This window comes from Pseudogymnoascus destructans, assembly GCF_001641265.1.
Source record: "Pseudogymnoascus destructans isolate 20631-21 unplaced genomic scaffold scaffold_1, whole genome shotgun sequence".
Taxonomy (NCBI): domain Eukaryota; kingdom Fungi; phylum Ascomycota; class Leotiomycetes; order Thelebolales; family Thelebolaceae; genus Pseudogymnoascus; species Pseudogymnoascus destructans.
Genome location: NW_020167520.1, coordinates 18,886 through 35,251, shown reverse-complemented (window position 1 = coordinate 35,251; position 16,366 = coordinate 18,886). Strand labels below are relative to the sequence as shown.

At 55.5% G+C, this 16,366-nt stretch overlaps 4 protein-coding genes across 4 annotated transcripts; 2 read left to right on the top strand and 2 right to left on the bottom strand.

Moving 5' to 3' along the window:
* Positions 1-460: 460 nt before the first annotated feature.
* Positions 461-1,631, bottom strand: VC83_00010 (uncharacterized protein; the record flags this gene model as incomplete). The annotated part of the gene is made up of 2 exons (XM_024463707.1): positions 461-1,147; positions 1,233-1,631. 2 exons carry the CDS (start codon positions 1,629-1,631, stop codon positions 461-463), a joined length of 1,086 nt encoding a protein of 361 aa, XP_024328140.1.
* A 5,607-nt stretch (positions 1,632-7,238) lies between these two features.
* On the top strand, positions 7,239-9,265 carry VC83_00009 (uncharacterized protein; the record flags this gene model as incomplete). The annotated part of the gene is made up of 3 exons (XM_024463706.1): positions 7,239-7,979; positions 8,141-8,402; positions 8,997-9,265. The coding sequence occupies exons 1-3, from the start codon at positions 7,860-7,862 to the stop codon at positions 9,263-9,265; spliced, it is 651 nt and encodes a 216-aa protein (XP_024328521.1). The 5' UTR covers positions 7,239-7,859.
* A 2,594-nt stretch (positions 9,266-11,859) lies between these two features.
* Positions 11,860-13,375, top strand: VC83_00008 (uncharacterized protein; the record flags this gene model as incomplete). The annotated part of the gene is made up of 2 exons (XM_024463705.1): positions 11,860-12,258; positions 12,607-13,375. The coding sequence occupies exons 1-2, from the start codon at positions 12,221-12,223 to the stop codon at positions 13,373-13,375; spliced, it is 807 nt and encodes a 268-aa protein (XP_024328522.1). The 5' UTR covers positions 11,860-12,220.
* Positions 13,376-13,387: 12 nt separating this feature from the next.
* Positions 13,388-14,772, bottom strand: VC83_00007 (uncharacterized protein). The gene is made up of 4 exons (XM_024463704.1): positions 14,327-14,772; positions 14,012-14,269; positions 13,713-13,931; positions 13,388-13,657 (listed from the first exon to the last, which is right to left on the bottom strand). Exons 1-4 carry the CDS (start codon positions 14,503-14,505, stop codon positions 13,555-13,557), a joined length of 759 nt encoding a protein of 252 aa, XP_024328519.1. The 5' UTR covers positions 14,506-14,772; the 3' UTR covers positions 13,388-13,554.
* Positions 14,773-16,366: the final 1,594 nt, after the last annotated feature.

Sequence of the window (16,366 nt, the reverse complement as noted above, 5' to 3'; positions counted from 1 at the left end):
TTTGCCCCCTTTCTTTTCCTTTCCGTTTCCTGATGAACACCGATATGAATTTTTGTTGTTTGCCGTGAGGCAGTTGTTCCCATCTAACATTTCTTTTGACTCCAGTAGTTTGACTTGATAAAATAAAATATAAAAAAAAAAAGTATGAAATGAGAAAAAAAAGTTGTGTCCCTCCCCCGCCCCCAAGAACCCAATTCGCGCTGCCAGAGGTTGCGTCGCCGCCACCAAGACGTCGCGGAAAGGGAGATAGGGGAGTGCAGCCAGCTGTTCCCGTATCCCTCGCAAGTCGGCCAGAGAAGGCAAAAATACCCTAACCCGTAAAAAAACTGTAACCTCCAAGGGGGCTGGTTTTTTATACGAGAAGATGAGGTTTTTATAAATGAATTTGCAAGAATGGATTCTTCGTCGGCGAACATCCCAGCGGTGTCGCTGCACAGAAGCGTCATCTGCTCTGCTTGCTTTACTTCCGACCAAGTCGACCAAGCATATTCCTATCGATCTCGGTTTCGGGACGCCGCTCCATGATATTCCCCAGCGCCATGGGATCGCTGCGATCGCCAGGAGACGAGCGCAGAGGCGGTGTGCGGGACATAGATGACAGTCCTTCATTCCCTGGACGCCTGCCGGAGGTGGAGGAAGTAGAGGAGCCAGGGGAGTAATTCGAGTTCGCCTGGCCAACAACTGGCGTCACTGGCGCGAGTCGCAAATCGTCATCGACAGGAGGCCTCCTTCCAGGTTCTTGACGCGGATACGGAGGTTGTCCCGGGTTAGGTGGCGGTAGGATAGACGTTTGCGGCTCGCCGTGCGGCCGTTTCCTACCGGTATCCGCTCCTCGGTCCTCTGTGAAGCTGTGATACGACCCCGTCGGCGACGGAACGGCGTATTCGCCATATTGCGGGCCCTGAGCTCCCTGTTGCGGAATAGGTCCTAGAGGTTGTCCATGGGCGCCATAGAGCTGTTGGTTCTGGTACATGTGTCGCGGGCGCCCGTCGGGGCCCATGACGTTGCGCATGTGTGGGTACGCGGCGTGCGCTGGGACGAAAGCCTGAGCCTGCGACGAGACAGGCGTGAAAATGCACTCCTGCTGGAATCTCTGGCAGTTTTGGCACTTGCCCGTCGGGTTATCCTCGAAACCTGAGCAGCGAATCTAAGGTGATGTCAGCCTCTAATACTCGAAACAAAGACTTTCGCCACAACTTGCTATCGCAAGTCGCCACAGGGAATCGGCTTACCTTGCGTCTTCTGCAATACCTGCATGCTATTGCTGTCCGTTGCCTCGGCGCGGACTGGCCGAAAGCCATATGTGGAGGTCCGCCCCTATTGTACTCTCCCTGATAAGCACGCTGGTCATAGGCGCCCTGTGGCGGCCCCTGATGATACGGATCTTGTCTGTACCTCGGATCCTGCGTGTAGCCGTTTATCGCAGCATACTGTGGATCGTACGGAGATATCGAGGGCAGCGTGACGTTGGTCGGCATTGGCGCGCGCTGGTGGTACGCTCTCGCGCGGTCGTCTTCTTCCCCGGGTGGCGGGGGGTACTCTCCTGGAGGTGGAGGGTACTGCGATTCTCCAAGATCGCGCGGGTCTCTAGGTGGAGGATAGGGTCCTCCTTGCTGTTCCGAATACGACATATTGTGATAGATCGCCACGGTGGCGGATTGATCGGGGAGTTTTTGGCTTCAAAGGTCCGCGAGCTGAAGTCGCTGGATGGTGTTTACACGTCTGGGAGATTGGTCGTGCAGTGAGAAGTGAGAGATGGTTGTCTGTGGTTTATTTCGTACCTCTAGGAGTGTTCAGGGAGGCGAAATCGCGTCTGGGGAGGCGAAATCCGAAGCTGGTGGTCGTACGTCGGTGTGGAGGTGAGAAGGCGATAAGTCCCAGTTCTAGCCGGTCGATTATTCTTGGAAAAACGTCAAGAATTGGTCTGGCGGCAAGGACTGTGAGAGAAGTCCGGTACGGAAGACAGCGGCGATATGCACAAACTGCCTGCGATGTGGTCGTCGTACCCGATATTAGAAGTCGGATGGAGAGGAAGAGGAGGTGGCAGAGGGCAGAAGATGGATTATATGATAATGGAGGGATGAGGTGGGTTCCAAGTGTACCCGCGGATTGGGCTGTTCAGCTCTCAGACCGGGCTGTCCTTCAGCGGGGTTGGAAAGGCTCGGGGGGGGCCTTTTAGTGGATGTGATAGCGGACGGGCCCTGCGGATAGCGAGCGAGGTTGACCCAGAGCGACCAAAGATGAATGATTCAGGTCCGCGATCCAGCTGATCCGGCTCAACTGTATATTTCCTCTCTTTGTATTTCCCAGTAATCCCAGTGGTGTGTTGTTTTGAAGTTGGACGAGTCCACAAAACCGGGCAACGGCTGCACGACTTTACTCTTTACCGTACTGCCGCAGATAGTTTAAGTGTGTGTGAGTGCGCGTTTCTGCTTTGTGCTCCTTGGTGCTTGTGCGTCTTTTGTGTGTGGCGGTGGGTTTTTTTCACCGTCCCACTGCGTTTCGCGCCTTCCCTCCCGTAAGTAACTCTTCTAAAATTTTCCAAGCGCCAATTTCGTCTGCCTCCGGCGGTGACAAGTGTACCAAACTTTGCGGAACAGTAGATCACCCCAAGTGGACCGTCGGTGCCCTCTCAACCAGGAAATCGGAATTCTGGGGCCGCGAGATTGCAGGATTGGGGAGAGGTATTTCTGCGACTCGAGAGGTTTTCTGATGTTCCTTTGGTTCTTGGAAATTTCTTGGAATGGGGTTGTAATGGCTCAACCAGTAGCAGATTCGCGCTTCCCGTGGGTATGAGATGCGAGGTTTATTGTGAGAGTATTCTGGCGTCTGTTTCGCGCCAATTCAACTTTCTGTTTTTCTTCTTTCTCTCAGTTCGTACAGTACAACTGTAGAAATACTAATCTGAGCCGTAAAACCAAGTGGCAATACCCTCCAAATTCAAGTCGGTCGTCCGTCTTTAGTCCCCGTCTGCCCAGATCTGGGATGGTAACTTGTTTGGGCCTCCGAGATTTTTGTGGTTTTGGTGGTGTGCCCAAGGACTCGTTACCAGTCTTTGTTTGCGACTATGGCCCGCGCTGTTGATCCCGACGACCTCTTAAGGAAGGACCGCGAACCGTCGCGAAGGGAAGACTAGCTACCCTGATCTACCGGTGCTGGGGAATGGATGCTGCGAGGCGGAGCGCTGCGGTTTGCTTGGTTTGCTTGCTGTGTGTGCGACTGTAATATGGAGGGTCGCGAGACACTTGGGAAGCCGAGATTCGGATTTCCTCGTGGTGGGTTGGTGGGGTTTGAGTGAGCGAGAGTGGGCGCGGTTTCCTTTCGTGGGTAAGATATTTCCTTGGTTTGTCTGTTGGTGGGTTGTGTGATGTGAAGTGTGGTTTGCTGACGTGGGGAGTGCGGTGCGGCACGGCTCAGCTCAGCTCAACTCAGCTCTCAGGGCAAGATTTGTCTGCGGAGGAATTGTGCGGTCCGGCGAGGGCAAGATGGGAGTAATAAAGAGAAGGAGGAATTTCGTTTCTTTGCTTTTTTTTTTGTTTTCCTTTGCGGGGCCTACGTGTGGGTTGAAGGTTGTGTATAGAGGGGCGCAAGGGGGAGAGTGAGTCGAGGAGGAGGAGGAGAGTGAGTGGAAAGATGGAAAGATGGAAAGATGGAAAAGAGAGAGAGCAGATAGGATGAAGAAGAGGGTTAGAATAGAACAAGAAGGGTGAGGGTGAGGGTGAGGGTGAGGGTGACGGTGAGGGTGACGGTGACGGTGACGGTGATGGTGATGGTGATGGTGACGGAGTTAGTTGGTCAGGCCAGTACAAGTTCAAGTTCCGAGATGCAAGTCATTCAGTCCGTGAGTAGTATGGTGTAGTAGTATTATGGTGGTTATGGGTGGGGGTGGGTGGTGTAAGGTAGAGGCGGTACGTACCCAGTATGCACGAACAGACGCAGACAGGCATATGGATAGTATAGACATGTAGACAGAAAACAACATCACGTATGCATGCACACATTGGTTTTGTTTTTCTTTTGCCTGTCCAGCGTTGAAAGTAGTGTAGTGTGGAGGTTGCAGTTATGTTATAGTGGTTATAGTGGTTATAGTGCAGTATAGTGCAGTATAGTGCAGTATAGGCCAGTATAGTGTAGTATAGTCCAGTATAGTCCAGTATAGTCCAGTATAGTCCAGTATTACCAGTATTACCAGTATTACCAGTATTACCAGTATAGTCCAGTATAGTCCAGTATAGTCCAGTATTACCAGTATAGTCCTATAGTCCAGTACAGTACTCTACTTACCTCCTCACCTACCATCCTACCATCCTACCATCCCTCCCCTCCCTCCCCTCCCTCCCTTCCTCCCCTCCCTTCCTCCCCTCCCTTCCCTCCCCCCATCCCTTCCCCCCATCCCCCATCCCCCCATCCCCCCATCCCCCCATCCCCCCATCCCCCCATCCCCCATCCCCCCATCCCCCCATCCCCCATCCCCCCATCCCCCATCCCCCCATCCCCCCATCCCCCTCCCTTCTTCCCACTCTCCTCTCTCCCCCCTCCGCCCCACCTTGCTACTGTACTACTGTGCTCCATACCATACTTTGGGAGCCAGTAGCACTCCTCACCCACGTCCTCCTCGCCATGTCTCATCCAAGTTCCCATGTCCACATCTCCATCTTCCCAACAGTTAACAGGGGTTATCCACCACCGCCTCGTACCGTCTCTGGCAACAGTTACTGTAGTGTCCAGTCCATTACAGTACAGTCCAGTACACTACAGTCCAGTACAGTCCAGTACAGTACAGTCCACTACACTACACTACACTACACTACACTACACTACACTACACTACACTACACTACACTACACTACACTACACTACACTACACTACACTACACTACACTACACTACACTACACTACACTACACTACACTACACTACACTACACTACTACACTACACCACACCACACCGCTGTACACCACAGTACACCACAGTACACTACCCCCCCGGTCCGCCGTGCACAAGCGCGACCCAGCTATCCCACCCACTGCCACGCCGTCGGTCTATCCGCCACCAACTTCCTCCCTTGCCGGCAGATCGTAGAGATGCTACAGAGAGACAAGTATCCTCTACGCACGCACCGTACCGCCGTACCCGTACCCTACCAACCTACTCTACCTACCGCTCCGCTCCCTTCCCTCCCCTCCGCTCCCTTCCCTCCCCTCCGCTCCCTTCCCTCCCCTCCCCTCCGCTTTCCTCCCTCCCCTCCCCTCCGCTTTCCTCCCTCCGCTTTCCTCCCTCCGCTTTCCTCCCTCCGCTTTCCTCCCTCCCCTCCCCCTCCCTCCGCTTTCCTCCCTCCGCTTTCCTCCCTCCCCTCCCCCTCCCTCCGCTTTCCTCCCTCCGCTTTCCTCCCTCCCCTCCCCCTCCCTGCAAGCTCTGCACGCGAACGTCGCCAACGTCGCCAAGCATTGGCGACGTTCGCGTGCAGAGCTTGCAGGCATACTGAAGAAGGGATGACGACGATGTGCAGTACAGTAAGTGCGTGCCGAGGCGGAGTACTCGTACACCTAACGAGTCATGAATTACCCGTTTCGCCACCACCCCGCAGACAGACCCACTCGTCACCCACTGTACCCCCTACTATCTTCCCACTTTCTCCGCCCCAACTTGCACCGAGAAATGTCGACAGGCGCCGGCGCATTTTTGGCACCTGACGTACTCGAGTACATCATCCATCACCCGTCACCCGTACCTACAACGGCGACAACACAGCCTATTCTAGTAACCATGCGCTCGGCCAGTCAGTACCAACGATGCCACGACGCGCATAATTAAATCATGTTGGCTTCCACCCTGCTTCCCTCGTTGGAACCCGCGATTACGGCGGCTAAGCCCAAACTCCATTCGCGCTCCCCACATACAACCCAACAAAAGATGTCGGAACGTCCGTCTGCATCGCATCGTATCCCTTTCCGTCCCTTCCCTTCCGTCCCTTGCCTTCCCTCCCTCCCTGCCGTCCCGTCAAAAAACCTGCGTCTGTCAATCTGTCTGTCTGTCTGTCTGTCACTTTGTTTGTCTGGGCAATGGAGCAATCTATCAATATCTGCAGAAAGGGTCGCTCGCATGCGGTCTTGGATCCCCTAGCGCCCTCCCCTACCTCCCCTTTCCAAATCCACCGGCTCGTACAACTCCCGACCGCGTGTTATGGGTTGGGACGATGGGCGATATCCACCTGCCTCCGTAGTAGAGAATCCTCGCACCTCATTTTATTTCCCTTCCCATCCCAAGTATTACGGCAGCAAGGAACGCACTCATACACCACGATAACCTACATGCGAACATCTCACCACGCGCCCAACGCGGCATCAGCGGCTACCCCCTTCCCCCCCTTCCGGCCTAAACTAGCCACCAAGCAGTACATGCACACACGACCGCCAGCCGCCCATCAGGAAAAGGTCTGATCCCCCAGCCCATCTGGAACGCCTCGCCAACCGCATCACCAACACCGCGTATCCGTCGCTAACAGCGGCGCCCACAGCTATACCAAACCCCCCGCCGTAGCCGCAGGTACGCTGGCCTCCCCTGGGGATCGCATCCCTCGCTCGCCCCACCGGTGTGTTCACGACTCCTGTACACCGTCTCCACACCTACACAGTAACATACAGACAGTTCCGTTACACTTCGGCCGAGGTGGTCAGCACTGCATATACCCATCCCTACTAAACACCAGAGCGCAGTATCGTGCATCAGTACCAGCAGCAGTACCCCCCTACGACCGTATCATATGGGCGAGAGTGGTGTAAGCACTGCATTAGCCCCTAGTTCGACCAAAAAAACTTGCCCGCCCCGGGGGATCACCAACAGCGGGAGGGCGGGAATGCCGCAGTCTTGGCGGTCGAGGAACAACTCCATACAACCCCTACCTATCCTGCCATGGTGGTGGCGATTCGAGATTTGTTTTTCGCAATCATGGGGAGGGAGGAACGGGAACGGGACTCGTGGTGTCGATTTCCGCTGAATGGTCACATCATCATCATCACTCTCTGTTGGATGTGGCCATTCCCCCGTCCCAACATACCTACGCGCCCTACGCATACCTGCTTCCACAACGAGCGAGAAGCATATCTCGCCCTACGATGGGTAAATTATTGTCGTCTAGGATGGAGCAGGGGGTGATGTGTGATGGCTGCAAGACCTGCGTGCACCTCTGGTCCCCTGACGAGAAATCGATGCGGGGGCGGACGCGGACACACTCGCGCGCGGTGTGGTGTGTGTGGCTGCCGTGGCGTGGCGGCCATATCTGCGGCCTGCGGCCGTCATGGTTTGCAGATTGGGTCGCTGCCAACGGGGGCCCAAATTGGCAGTAACTATTTCTGTGTGTGTTGGTGATGATGATGGTCATTCACGTATTTGCAGGTTTATATTTTTGGGCGGTTAGTTTAGGATGTATCTCAGAGTACAGTCTGTGCAGTTGTGTGCAGTTGTCTCTACTCTTCTCCCCGTCCTCGAAATAGGTCCCACCCCCAACCCCAATTCCCTCGCTCCCCAGGCGGTGTCTCGGGCACCGCCTAAACAAAAAAGCAAAATAAAGGGGGCGGGCGCGAGGAAGGGAGGGGGGCAGGTGATAAGCACGGAGAGGAATTACAATCGTCACCTCGGTCCTTCACCGAGGTTTTTGAAAATGTCTCGGAGCCCCCCAATCCCAATCTCCGCCCACCCCCTACCATCAGCCAGCGCACAGGAGGAACACGGTTTGATCTACGACAACTCACCCCCACCCCAACCCCACCGATGCCCGTCCGTCCGTCCGTCCGTCCCTCTCACAATGCAGACATCGGCAAGGAGATGGGGCACAATGCCTGACCGCAGCGCGCGAGATGGAGTTTCAGGCGGCGAAGGGAGGGAGGGAGGGAGTACCCGCACCGTTGCGTGGGGCGCAGGGTAGGGCGGAGCAGCGCGAGACAGGAGTGTTGTCGATTGAGGCTGGGCGGGCGAGTGTGCGACGTGGCTAGTTGGTGGAGGGAGGGTTGGGGATGTGAGGATGTACGCGAGCGGGAGGGAGGGAGGGAGGAGGAAGGGGGGATGGCCAACATCCAACACAGGAACCAACGAGGCCCGTCTCATCGCCGCCCGACGATAGTCTCTGAGATTCAACGAGGAACATCCATCCTGGAGCCATCAGGACATCAAGGCAACCAACACAAACCCCCGATCAGCAAAACGGCGACGCGCCCACCGTGCTGCATGCCTCGCAGCCCGCCTGCGTCAAGGGCCTGCGCCTGCAATGGTTTGTCGCCGTGTCGTGTCGCAGCCGACGGTTTCGGGCGAGATGCAGCGCATCCCAGCGCTGGTGTTTGCAGTGCCCAGACCGGAGCGGCCCAAGGCAGCTCAGCTTGGGACCCAAGTCGGGCGCGAGCCAGGTAGGGCGGCAGGAAGGGGGAGGCAGCGTCACTCGACAGGGCTGGGGTTGGTTATATAGGGGATGATGCAATAGTAGGAGTTCTTGGTGATGGGGGGGGGGGGGGGGGGGGAGGTTGTTTGTGGGTGACGGGATGCTGACGGAAGGGATAGGGCGTACCGGACTTCACTGTAGATGTGTGTATCTTGATGTCGTTGGGACTTGACTTGGGGAAGGAAACTCCCCATGCCAGGCCGTCGCCGAAAGTCTGGACTCGCACTGACGCAGTGCGAGTACCACACAACACAAACAAACCATCATCGCGACGATGGTACTGCACTGCAATCTGGGCTCCGCAGAGTGGCCGGATCGAGGACAGTGCCAGATTAAGTGGCAGTGGCAGTGGCAGTGGCATACCGTGGTACAGTTACCAATCCCCCATATTTTCTCCCATCTCCATCGCCAATTCCCCCATCCCGTCCACCACCGCCATCTCCATTCATCGGCCATCCTCCATCCGCCATCCCCAGCCCATCCATCCATTACCAAACCCCCCAAATCCCTCCATCCATAACCACAGCCCAAAGACTTAAGAGTACACACTACCATCACAAAGATACCTCCCTCCTCTCCTGCCCTTTCGGCGCCGACGAATGGGCGACCCCGACGCCAGCAAGCGGTGTGAGGCCCCAAAGGCCGCTTATCCGCTCTCGGCGGTCCTGTGACCAGAACCTCATGCGCGCACCCGCATCCGACGGTGTGCGCACCGCTGCACACCACCGTGCCGAGCGTGCAGGTGCATGCGCAGCGCAGGGTGGTCAAGGCCCAACCCGCTCACGCACCCGCTGCACGAAGCCGCGTCGCCGCCGCCACGAACATGCCTAACCCTGTACCCCTGCCGTTTTCTGCCCCACAACCAACTATGTACGAGGGGGGTACGAGGGGAGACTTGATGGGTCCCCCGTCGCGACCCCCCGCCCGCAACCTGGGCCCGATAATCGCCGGAGCCTGCATGGTGGGATGGCGCTAGTGGGTGCATCCCGGGCTGTGCCGGCCTATGGGGTGAGGTCAGGACGCAGGCAATCCCGCACACCGACGGAGATGGACCATGGTTGCGAGGGTGGGGGGAGGGAGGGGGGAGGGGCGAGGGGGGAGGATGGAAGGGAGGGGGGGAGCTAGGCAGGCTGAGGTCGTACGGGACTTTTGGCAGGATCCCTGCACAGACTGGGGGGTCCTGGTCAAGTCGCGATTTGTACTCAAAGTACCGACCTTTTCCTCCAGAGCGCCGGATGCGTGCGAGTCCGTTAGTTGGTATGCGAGTTCAGAGTTCAGATCCTGGGTGGCTGAGGGGTGAACGGCAGGTATTTTGTTGTATCTCCGTACCTACCACCTACACTCACCACTGCCGCGCACACACTCGGATTCAAAGTCTCAGTGCCAGTACGTACGGACAGAGATTTACGACAGTAAGATACTGGAGTGCAGCAAGTGACGGCAGCACAGCATCAAGCAACAGCGGAAAGTCCAAAAAAGACCCGTCGCACGCACCAGAGAGCCGAGCCAAGCAGCGGAACACTCGCAGCAAACGGCAACTCAAACCCCGGGACGGACACGGCAGGCCCAACCCAATCCCCATCCCGCATCTAGCGTGTCTCGGGGTCGCTGTGTCCCATTCCAAATCCACGTCTGGCCTCTCTGGGTCCCCGCACCCGCTAAGTTGCGTGTTTGCCTGCTGTGACGCGCTATGCTATGCTGTGCTGTGATGTGCTGTGATGTGCTGTGATGTGCTGTGATGTGCTGTGATGTGCTGTGATGTGCTGTGCTGTGCTGTGCTGTGATGTTGCTGTGCTGTGTGAGTTTCGCTGGGCAAGGCGGGTCAGGTGGCTGCGCGGTTCGGGTCTTTTGGTTTTTTGTAACATTCACCATGTGTGATGCCTGTCTGACCGCCGACCGAGTGACTACCTGCAGATGCGGGCCGGAAGGCGCCGTCGGTGGATGGGATGGGGATAAGCTTGGGGGGCCATTCCTGGATTGCTGGGTGGGGGGCAAAAGGAAAGAAGAGAAGATTCTGCTCTGGACCATAGGACTCCGCAGAGGATGATCTGAGAGCATACGGTATGTAATTGGTTACGTCTTCTGTTAGCCGCTATTTGTACCAGTCAAGCGTGTGGATATCAGGGGTTGAGAAGGGAAGGAGGGAGGGGAGGGAGTTGAGAAGGGAAGGAGGGAGGGGAGGGATGAGAGAAGGGAAGGAGGGAGGGGAGGGATGAGAGAATGGATACGGCAGATGGCAGAACCACATCGCCAACAGAAAAGGTAGAGCAGAACACAGAACACAGAACACAGAACACAGAACACAAGAACACAAGAACACATAGAATACCCCCCGTCTCTCCTCGTCGCGTGGGCTGCAGGGATCCCGAAGAAGCCGAACAAGAAACAACCGCCCACCGCCCACCGCCCACCGCCCACCGCCCCGCCACGTCACGTCACTTTCTTTCCCAACGAACAGACACCAACAAACCACAAACCGGCCAAAACAGACACATTTCATTCTTCTTCCATGCCACTTTGCCGTGGGTCGGTCGCTTGGATTGGGATTGTGGGATTCTACCCATAGTACGGCATGGGCATGGGCGGCATGGGCATGGGCATGGGCATGGGCATTGGAGGAAAATGTCACGAGAAGAGAATGTAATGCGTGGCAGCCGCGAACGGCGCTGCAGTTGAGAAAGCAAGGGAGAGACGCACCGGACCACATTGCACTGCCTACTGTACACGTGCCATTGTATCCGCGAACAGCCACAACCAATCCCCACAACCAATCCCCCTCCCTTCCCCCCCTCCCCCCCTTTTTCCCCCCCCTCCCCCATCCCTCCCCCCATCCCTCCCTCCCCCCCTTTTCCCCCCCCCTCCCCCCATCCCTCCCCCCATCCCTCCCTCCCTCCCCCCATCCCTCCCTCCCTTCCCCCATCCCCAACGGCATCGCAGCCCAGCAAAGCGCAACGCACCGCTCGTCAGCTTCCCTCGTCACCGTCCCGCACACACCCACCGCCGCAAACATCCATCCCCTCATCCCCTCATCCCTCATTGGCCCTATGCCCTCCCTCATTGGCCCTATGCCCTCCCCCACCCCATCACAGCTCTGCAGGGGACCACTCTCCCGGCCGCAAAACAGGCCGCCCGACGAGCTGGGAGGACACGGCCGATCGCCCGAACCCGTCTCGTGCTGTCCTGCAGAACTGAGGGGGGGTACTTGTCTAGGATGCTGTATGTATATTGAATTACATAGTCAAGTTTTTTTTTTTTTTTTTTTTTTTTTCTTCACGGCACGGCAGAGTAGGCCCGCAGTACTTCTTCCACTCCCACTTTCCCATCGCCACTCTACATACTACTCTACTACTTGTAAGTCAGCACCGCCATGATAGAATTGGCACGTGGCACGTGATATGGAGGGGAAAGGGGAGGGGGGGGTGAGGGAGATGTGATGGTGAGGGAGATGTGATGGTGAGGGAGATGTGATGGTGAGGGAGATGTGATGGTGAGGGAGATGGATCTCGATCGAGGATTGGTATTCTGTCTAGACACCTAGACACGCTTCATCTCAGATCACCAGTGCTTCACTTCATACATGTGGCCCTGGATGCGCAACAACTCGACCCTCGGTGTCCTGGCGCGGGGTATTGGCAATAATGATGTTCCGGCGCCCGGGTGCCTGGTGCGGGGTTGGGAAGAGGCCGTCGTCTACCTTGGGAGGTAGACGACGAGTTTCTGATAACCTACGATACCATATTACAAGACCCTGAGAAAATAGCTCGTTTACTTTACGGATAATCAAACATGGCCGACTTTGCAGGGAAAAACAAAGCTTTCTTCGAGTGAGCCAGCCTCGTTCCCTTTCATCCAAACACATCTCATCCCCTCTCCCACTCCCCATTGCCATTTCCTCCCCATTGCCATTTCCACCCCATTGCCATTTCCACCCCTTTGCCATTTCCACCCCTTTGCCATTTCCACCCCTTTGCCATTTCCACCCCTTTGCCATTTCCACCCCTTTGCCATTTCCACCCCTTTGCCATTTCCACCCCTTTGCCATTTCCACCCCTTTGCCATTTCCACCCCTTTGCCATTTCCACCCCTTTGCCATTTCCACCCCTCTCCCACTCCCGATTGCCATTTCCACCCCTTTCCCCAACTCCCTATCTCCAAAACCTAACACTCGCCAGCACAGAAGCCGCAACCTACGACACCAAACACGCCAAAACCCTCGCCGACCTAACCGCCTCCCTCCAATCCTCCCTCCCCTTCCTCGCCCCCTTCCCCTCCGACCCAACCACCACCCCCTTCACCCTCCTCGACTACGCCTGCGGCACCGGCACCATCACCAAAGCCCTCTCCGAACACTGTTCCCGCGTAATCGGCATCGATGTGTCCGCCGGCATGGTCGCCGCCTACAACACCACAGCTTCCAACCAAGGGTTAGAGGAGGAGGAGGTCCACGCTTGGGTGGGGGATTTGATCGATCCCGAGGTGGACAGGCCGAGGGAGTTTGAGGGGGAGGAGTTTTGGGGGTTTGATGTTGCGGTTGTGGGGCTGGGGTTTCATCATTTTGGGGATGCGGGGTTGGCGGCGAGGAGGTTGGGGGAGAGGTTGAAGGGGGGGGGGTCGTTGGTGATATTGGATTTCTTGCCGCATGGGGAGATGCTTGGGCATGGTCACGGACACGGTCATGGTCATGGACATGGTCATGGACACGGTCACGGTCACGGTCACGGGGAGAAGAAGGAGGAAGCGGGAGGGAAAGGGGAAGAGACCAAAGTCGTGGAGACGGTGAAATATATGGGATTCTCGGAGGAGGATGTGCGGAAACTGTTTGAGCAGGCGGGGTTGGGGTTGGATTTCGGGTATAAGGTGTTGGGGAAGGGGCTTGTGATTGGGCCTGAGGAGAAGAGGATGAAGAGGGAGGTGTTTATTGCGAGGGGGACGAAGGCGTGAGCGGGGGTGGGTGGGCTTGGGGTTGCAAAAGTGGATTCAATGAATGGTCTGCTGGCGAGTGAGAATGGAATGGTAGTTCGGCATATTGAGGTTTTATATCGCCAGAATTCGCATTGGTAGAATTCTACGTCTGTCTCGTAGATTGCGAAATATATCGATATATCAGGGCCCTATCCCACCTACTGTTTCTGTCCACCAGCTACCTGCGCACTCTCAACAACATCGACCATGAAACTCCCTCCAAGCAGAATAGCCGGCTCGTCAAGCGAGTGATGTTCATAACTATTCCCAGTCAGTACCACTCTCAACAACCCAACAATCTTCATAAAAGACTCACCTCAGCGTCCCAACACCACCAGCCTCCAGCAACAGACTCGGCCCATCCTCAATCGCCTTACCCACCCACAACATCGCAAACGCGCGCAAAATATGTCCATGCGCCACGATCAACACATCCTTGGGCACATTCTCCGTCTTCCCAATAACATCAGCGTGCCATCTCGTCCGTACATCCTTGATAAGCCTATTCAACCTATTCGTGATATCCGCCGGCGACCTACCCCATCATTAGCATCTCATCCACCTCATCCATCTTATCCACTCCCGCCCTCCAGGTCAGCAGTTCTGTAAACTTACTCTCCACCAGGACACCCATCCCTCCAAATATCCCACTTCGGCAGCCCAGCTTCCTCGCGCTGCTTCATGATCTCCGCGCTCGTCACGCCCTCGTAATCTCCATAATCCCATTCCCGGATATCCTCTGTGATCTCGACTAACGCATCACAGCGGACCCGTCCATCGGGGTCTGGTTTCTCGGCCCAGGGTAGCTTCTCCGCCCATCCTATATCCAGGAGCTCGAGCGTGCGCTGTGCGCGATGGCGGGGCGATACGTAGCTAGGGCGCGATTGTTAGTTTCGTTTGCAGGACCACGGTGGGGGGGGGATGTTCTACACGTGAAGCAGCGAGCCAGGCACGATCAGCCTGTCGTTGCCTATTAGGGCGTGCCCTGTAGCTTTGACGCGCTTTTCGCCGTTGGCGGTCAAGGGGAGCTCGGTGGTGCCGGTGTGGCGCCCGTTCAGGGACCATTCCGTCTCGCCATGGCGGACGACGAAGACGCGGGGGGTGGTCATTGTGATGTTTAGTGAGGCGCGGGAGGGTGTGGTCTTGGACGGACGGAGGGTGTGGTCTTGGACGGAGTGTGTTTTTGTGGTTGTTTTGCGAGTTCAGCTGAAACGGAGGTGAAACAGATTCTCGATGGTGCTGGCGGTTCGAGGGATAGTGAGGGGACGACGGGAAAGACGGCATATAGGACTTGCAGAACCCTCTTCTTGGCAGATAATGGAAATTCAAATTGAATAAGGATGATAAGATACAATTTACTCCTTCAACTTCTTTTATCAACGAAACCGGTTCAAATATGCTCCACCTCCCTCATGCGCTGCGATTATTCATCAACGACCCCCACCACACTTGGGGCAGTGACGTACTGTCGGGTTCGGAGGAATTATGTGCCGAGAGTGTGGAGATGGATGTTATTCTGCCCCGCGGGTATTGCGATCTGAAAGGGGATTATCTCCCTAGTGGAAGGGAGAGCAAGCAAAGCTGTGTCGTGCGTCGTAACAGACGGCGGCAGTTGGTACCGGTTTCTACGGGTTTGGCGATGAGAGCACCGAGAAGGGCTGCGAGGGAGGGGTTAACGCCGTCACGGTCTTGCAACATGATTTAGAGGGATGCTTGGATTTGAAATTTGAGCCCTGGAGAGCAGTACCAGACGACGACACATAAAAGTGTTACTCGCTCCAAGAGAGTTAGGGCTGGGGAAGGGGGTTGGAAGAGTCTCAACAGTTGGATGTAATGCCAATTTGTTAGCAGGTAGATCGAAGGCGATCCTTGGAGAAGCCCGACACGGATTGGAAGCTCCAAAACACGATGCAGCAACAGAGGTGTTGCAATCGGGGCAAGGCAGTAGAAGGGGGGGGGGGTTGATAAAGATCAATTCAGATGAGAGGGTTGTTCGTTGGAGTTAACCGTTGGGAGGGCCAGACGAGGCTGAACAACTCAAGGCATTCACCAGGGGGATTGAGTGACAGGTGTAAATTAGAGCTGTATAATAGTCCATATTACCAAGCTGCAGTATCGACTAGAATCCCTCTTCAGAATATAAAGCAAACCACTCACTTCCTTGTGTTGCCATCAAATAGAGTTATCATCCCGTTCATAGTTTACAGATATTAAAACAACCCCAAAAAACAAATAGGGATTGAATCTAAAAAAAAGTCGTTTGATGCCCGAGTGGTTTCAAGGAACGGAATGTTACGTACCTTTTAAAGAAATACAGGATAATTTATCATTCATATAGTAACACGCCCTACGTGGCAGGGCGTGGCAGAGCGCAGATGATAACACAAAGAAAACAGAAAATAGTCATACAACGTGGGGTCGAACACGTGACCCCGAAGAACACAACCGAACGCCTGTTATATGATTAGCGCGCGCTTGACAATGACGTAGTTAACTACTCGGGCATCGAGGCAGTTTGATAATATAAGCGCGCTTATTCTATAATATCGCGGAACCAACGCAGTTCAGGGCCCCCACCTATGGGGTTACTCAGCTGGTAGCCTGGATGTGTGTACGGCTCTGAGGCCGCATAGAGGGCATTTTCGAATAGAATTGACGTCGTCGTCTCCATTTTCTTGACAAGAGCACGAAACCCAGAAGGACAAGGTGAATGCAATACAAAGGAAGTATTCACTGTAGAAGGGTTACAAACATGGATTCTTGTTGAGGCTTGTGCACTTGGATTATACGGAAACTTCACACATGGATTCTTAGACGTGGGGGTGCATATCGGTCACAAAGGCATCCTTACAGCAAGAATTTTACTCCAAGTATATCTCATTCTCATTCCGAAGGGAGGATTGCCTATCTATCTATAGTTCCTGGATGAGAACCCTGATACCGCGCCGCCATCTGTACCATACCGTACAG